Source organism: Gymnodraco acuticeps, unplaced genomic scaffold (genome assembly GCF_902827175.1).
Source record: "Gymnodraco acuticeps unplaced genomic scaffold, fGymAcu1.1, whole genome shotgun sequence".
NCBI classification, from domain to species: domain Eukaryota; kingdom Metazoa; phylum Chordata; class Actinopteri; order Perciformes; family Bathydraconidae; genus Gymnodraco; species Gymnodraco acuticeps.
In genome coordinates this window covers 1,689,578-1,695,717 of record NW_022990023.1, presented here as the reverse complement: position 1 = coordinate 1,695,717, position 6,140 = coordinate 1,689,578, and the positions used below count along the sequence as shown (strand labels likewise).

The window sequence follows — 6,140 nt, the reverse complement described above, 5'->3', positions numbered from 1 at the left end:
TCTTTCGTCTTTGTTTTTTGTTGTTATTTAATTTTTTTGTTGCTTATTTTTCTTAGGTTACTTGGGTTTTTAACTTTCAGGTCTTTGTAACGAAAATAAATAAAGATGTTCAGTGTTAACTAGGAATGTTCTGGTGTGCTCTTTGCAGGCTGGCTCAATACTGCCTTTACAATGGCCAGTCAGTTCCAAGCTTTTCCATTTCTTTTAGCTAACACTAAGGCACCAGGGGTGCCCAACCTTTTTTGAACCGAGAGCTACTTTTAAAGTTGCCAGTCTGCCGAGATCTACCAGTCCAAATAGAGAGGCGTAGCGACAGCCTACTGTCAGGTAAATACACACTTCTACTTGTATAAAACTGATCTTTGTACGATCAATACTCCATACTGCAGATCCTTTATCTTACCTCTTTCTAATCTACACACATACAAATATTTAACTGAAGTTACACAACAGTGTTGTTGATACAGAGTTGGAGTTTATTCACACGTCACATACTACAGTGGGTAATGTTTTCAAGAAACATTGAACAGTGCTGCCACATATGACACAGGGCAAAAGAAAAGACACTGAACCCTTTCTTTGCCATTATATAAAAATAGTGTTGCTACAAAAGTATAAATTAGGCTTACTAATAAGACAACTTAGATCTGAAGCTACAGGAATCTGCTGCCAAAGTGCAATAAAAAAGACTAAAATTAATAGAATCAAACCCTTTTTTTGTTGCATTTTAGTAGAGTATAAAAGATAAATGCCATTAAAATAGGATGCAAGCAACACTAGCTTCTTAACCTGAATTGATGATAGACTATAATCAATTTAAGTTTGCATTCTTATACCATTTTGTACAATAATTATAATGAATAAGTTCAAACAAACTAAAACTTACAGCTGATTAATAACGGTATCTAACTTGAGTTTTTATTATATCAAAAACCTGTTGAAATGCTACTGTTATTTTTACTGTCCCCCAAAAGCGCGTCAGCAGCCTCCAGGAATGCTTCTTTCACAACTTCCCCGTCTTTGAAAGACTTCATGACACGATAAGATGCTATGGTAGCAGCCTTGATCTTGTTGTTGGGCCTGGTGAAAATGGACTGCTGTGCATTTAGCTGTCCTTTCAGGCCCCTCCCCTTTTGGGAGCATAGGGCAGAATAGGCTACATGCACAGTCACTTCCGCATTCTACTCATAGCGGCCGATTAATTTCCTGTTTGAAAATGACGACCTTCTACACCCGCTGCCTACAAGAGCTTCAGAAATAAAAAATGTCAGATGTTCATCGGATTTGCCGGACGACTAAAGCCCCAGCCAGCAAACTCGATAAAGGCTTCAAATTATATGCTGCGTCATATATACACAACTATGAAGGTAAGAAGGTAACCGGTACTAACCAGCTAGCTTATGCTCCGGGTTACGCTAACATTAGCTGTCAAAAGCTAGGTAACGCCAGAGCCCTATAGTATAACTACTATTATTATTATTATTATTATTATTATTATACTACTACTATAGTAGACTACTATATGGCTCTGGGTAACGCTATGTACTGTTTCTGGTGTTAATTATTTAAAACATTAGCCATTTTGCTAACAAATACTATCGTTTAATAGCCTTATAGCCTAGCCAAGGTTGTCTTGTTGTTAGCCACACTGCATAATGGTATCAGCTTTTGTAAAGCAATGTTGCCATAGATGTTTTGACATGAGTATAGATCTAACGCTGTTGCTCTGTTTTTCTTCATTCAGTGTCCAATAAAGACAGGCTGACAGGGCAGGTCAGCGTGAGAGCCTTGTGCTACAGGTCAATGCGGAAGAGCGAGACAGCACACAGTTTGAGTGTAGGCAGGCAGCATTGACACTGTTCCCCCCTGTTTATTGAGTTTCAGTTCAGTTAAACATTAGTTTACCTTAAGGGAATCTCAACAGTGTCCTACTTCTCCCTGCTTTATCACAGCTGATTGGTCAGATATTATTACATTGATTATGGATGTGTAAGTTTGGGGGTTAAAATATATAGTCAAAACTGCTTTAATACAATTTTCAAGGCATCTTAGTTTCCAAAGAAAGTTCATTGTGGTATTGTAGGGTAAGAGGGTAACACTAAGCATTCAGGAATACATGCTTCTTCTAGGATAATGGGTCAGTAAAAATAACCAATAATTCTACTCATAATAACCTCCTGGCTCATAGTAACAAGTTACTAATCACTAGTATTTCTTCTCTCTTTTTTAGATAACGCTTCGTGATTCATCACCAGTGGTGCTCACGCACAACCAGTGCTCCTGTGTTGCAGGAACTGTTTTGTGCAATCACACAGTAGCATTGCTGTTCCGAACAGCACACTACACTGAACTGAACATGCCAGTTGTGCCACCTGTGCATAGCTGTACTGAATCGGAACAGCAATGGCACAAGCCGCGAACAATGGTAATTTCAATGAGGTTAAAATACTTGTAATCTTTCACAGAGTTTTTGTTTTAAAGTGACTCAACGAACAGTAATTGTCTTTTCCTTAAGGGTGTGAAGCCAGGGCCCATCAACTCCATGGTCTTCACCAAGCCTGTACCAAATAGGATGGTGCAGACTGGAGTAAGGTAATTTTAGCTGGAAAATTGTGTTTTTCCTATATTTTTAAAATTCATAATTCTGGTGCTGTATTCCTAACCTTTATTGTCACATTAATGTGCTATATTGTCTTTGCCATTCTTTGTAGGAGTGGATTCTACAGAGGCATGGTGGGGCCATTACCAGATCCCTGCCTGTTCAGAGTTACGGAGGCATACTCAGCATTCAGCATTGAAGACAGGCCGCTTGTGACCACAATGAACATGAGACCTGACAAGCCCCTTGTGGAAAGTGCCTTCGGGATTGTGCAGGAGGGCAGTGTTCTGTCCTATCAGATGCCTGCTTTGACGTCTCGGTACACCACACTTCACACTGACACACCACCAACACCCCACTTGCCCATAGAGGGGTATGTGATCTTGCCATGTGATTTACCGCTGGTGTGCTCAGAAGAGGAGCAACTACATATGAACAGCTTATCTGTTGATTTGGAAATGTCTCACAAAATTGAGGAGGCTACCCGTGAGCAAAGCTCTAGCTCAGAGTGGCATCTGCTCCGCAAACCCAGGGTTACTGCCTCTAGGTTAAGAGAGATTTGTCACGTCAGAGGTGAGAGCTCTGCTAACTCTCTTGCAGAGCGAATACTCAAAGGTACAAGGCAGACTGCAGAAATGAGGAGAGGTGCCGAGATGGAGCCCACAGTAGCAGCTGAATACAGTAGACTGGCAAACGTGAACTACTCCCCTTGTGGCCTTGTCATTCACCCCTCTACGCCCTGGCTTGGTGCCTCCCCTGATGGAGTTGTTTTTGACCCAACAGAATATCCCCAATTTGGCCTTGTTGAATTCAAATGTCCCAATGTCCCAAATTATGTCGACTGCAAATATGTGCAGATAGAATGTGGCTCCCCTAAGCTCAAGAAAAGCCATGCCTATTACTGGCAAGTACAGGGTCAACTTCTTGTATCTGGGATGCAGTGGTGTGATTTTGTAGTGTGGGCACAAGAGGACTACCTGGTGCAAAGAATATAAGGAATCTTGGTGTTATATTTGATCAGGATTTATCCTTTAACGCCCACATAAAATCAATTTCAAGGACCGCCTACTTCCATCTACGTAACATTGCAAAAATCAGGCATATCTTGCCTCCAAACGATGCAGAGAAACTAGTCCATGCATTTGTTACTTCAAGGCTGGATTATTGTAACTCTTTATTATCAGGGTGTACCAAGAAGTCAGTCAAGTCGCTTCAGCTGATTCAAAATGCTGCAGCTCGTGTACTAACCAGAGTTAGGAAAAGGGACCACATTACTCCTGTTCTGGCTGCCTTACACTGGCTCCCTATAGAACACAGGATAGAATTTAAAATTCTTCTTCTCGCCTACAAAGCCCTTAATGGGCAGGCGCCATCCTTAAAGAACTCATTATACCCTACTGTCCTACTAGGGCATTGCGTTCCAAGAATGCAGGGTTGTTGGTTGTTCCTAGAGTCTCTAAAAGTACAATGGGAGCCAGAGCCTTTTCTTATTAAGCTCCACATTTGTGGAATCAGCTTCCAGTTTGTGTTCGGGCGGCAGACACCCTATCCGTTTTTAAGAGTGCGCTTAAGACCTTCCTTTTTGATAAAGCTTATAGTTAGGGCTGACTAGATTCAGCCCCTAGTTTTGCTGATATAGGCTTAGTTTGTCGGGGGACATCTTACTTCTTCCTTCTCTCTGTCTATACCTGTGTACTCTCATGTTCCGATTAACCCAGCTTCCCCAAATGTCTTTCTTTTTGGTGTCTATATACGCTGGGATCCGGAGTCATGGATGATCCTGCGCTCCTGTGTCCTGCATCGCGAGCCCTGGATCTTGAATCGTGGCTGTGGTCCTGGATCATAGGTCCTGGATGGATATCCCTGTGGATTCATCTTCCTATTATACACACATGCATTTCCAAATATTTGGACTACCTATGTTGCAAATGTATTATCTTTTCAATTTACACACGTCATCTATTGCACGTCTGTCCGTCCTGGGAGAGGGATCCCTCCTCTGTTGCTCTCCCTGAGGTTTCTCCCATTTTTCCCTTTAAACTGTGGGTTTTCTTCGGAAGTTTTTCCTTGTACGATGTGAGGGTCTAAGGACAGAGGGTGTCGTATTGTCATACTGATATTCTGTACAAACTGTGAAGTCCACTGAGACAAATGTAACATTTGTGATATTGGGCTATATAAATAAACATTGATTGATTGATTGATTGAAATCTTCCGGACAAAATTAGAAAAGTCCTGGTCAAAGGTCTTCTTTGTTATTTATTGAGCTTTAAAACAAATGAATAACGAGTCGATATAATAATATAATAATAAAACACGGAGTCTCTCTTTTTGACTGAAAAAGAGAGACTATAGACAGTTTTTATCGTAATAACAGTTTTTTACATAAGAGAAAAGTGCAAGAAACAGCGCTGTCTTCGAACACAATTTAGTTTTAATATTAAATTGTGACAAAACATTTCAAGCATCGCTGAAATATTGTGAATCCTGTCCTCTCCCAAGAGTAGATTCATATAGTTTAAGATTTATTTTAAGGTGGGTTCTTAGGCAAAACGTTTTTTTTAGATAATGTTCCAGCATTATTGGCAAACTATCTTGATTTGATGAACATTTTGAGAGACGTTTGGCAAAAACTCAGTTTAAGAGATCTGCAGATTGAATTAAATGGATGAATGTTAGGTGACTAATAATGTTTTAGCATCAGCAGACATGATAGATTAATATAAATAACACATCAAATGACAGAAGTAAAATAAGAATTAGATAATTTTTTCAAAAGATGCCACTGAATATTTTGAGTAAAGGATCAGCCCAGTAGAGGCACTGCTTTGCATTTTAGCTGCTACAGGATCAAAGTTAATTGACTGCAGTAGATATTATCTGCAGCCTGTTATGTTTGTCATTCAACTAGCAAAAGCAACAGTCAGCACTGAATGAAAATGAGATGCCTGCTACCTTAAGTTTTCCTCACTGCTCCTTGATAATAAGAAAACAAGTGCCAGAAAACGTAAAAGGATCTAAAATAGATTTATTTGTAACATTATTTGTGACATTTGCAAATCCAGGCAATCTGCCAACAGCCAACCTGACCTAAAATTGAACAGACTATGAGAAATCAACTCTAATCTGATATGAAAAAGTACAGATGGCAGGTTTGGAGCTAATAGAAATGTGGACATATCTTCATATTCTGCCACCTGTAACACTTCTAAGGAACAACCCAGCTAGAAATGTTTGGTTCTAAAAACATTCTGAGAATGTTACAGTCATTGTTCTAGGAAGGTTTTCAGCGGGAAGTTTTTGTTTGGTTCCCAGAACGTTCTTCTGAAAGGTAGGATATAGTTCTCTAAAAACATTCTTACAATGTTTGGTGATAACCTTCTTCAAATATTTTTGATAACATTGTTAGAACATTATGCCCTACTATAATTAAAACGTTTTCAGCGGGAGGTTTTATTTTGGTTTCCAGAATGTTCTTCTGAAAGGTAAGATAACGTTCTCTAAAAACATTCTTAAAATGTGTTTGATAACATTGTTAGAA

At 39.6% G+C, this 6,140-nt stretch overlaps 1 protein-coding gene across 1 annotated transcript; it reads left to right on the top strand.

Annotated features, from left to right (window-relative positions):
• Nucleotides 1–1,258: 1,258 nt before the first annotated feature.
• Nucleotides 1,259–3,704, top strand: LOC117545044. The gene is made up of 4 exons (XM_034214692.1): nucleotides 1,259–1,367; nucleotides 2,231–2,425; nucleotides 2,516–2,592; nucleotides 2,712–3,704. Exons 1-4 carry the CDS (start codon nucleotides 1,272–1,274, stop codon nucleotides 3,592–3,594), a joined length of 1,251 nt encoding a protein of 416 aa, XP_034070583.1. The 5' UTR covers nucleotides 1,259–1,271; the 3' UTR covers nucleotides 3,595–3,704.
• The last annotated feature ends 2,436 nt before the right edge of the window (nucleotides 3,705–6,140 follow it).

Excerpts from the sequence above, each read along its gene's own strand:
- LOC117545044 (XM_034214692.1), top strand. The coding sequence starts at position 1,272 with ATGTTCATCGGATTTGCCGGACGACTAAAGCCCCAGCCAGCAAACTCG. Across the intron at positions 1,368-2,230 it reads ATATATACACAACTATGAAG|ATAACGCTTCGTGATTCATC; the intron begins GTAAGAAGGTAA and ends TCTCTTTTTTAG. Across the intron at positions 2,593-2,711 it reads ATGGTGCAGACTGGAGTAAG|GAGTGGATTCTACAGAGGCA; the intron begins GTAATTTTAGCT and ends CATTCTTTGTAG.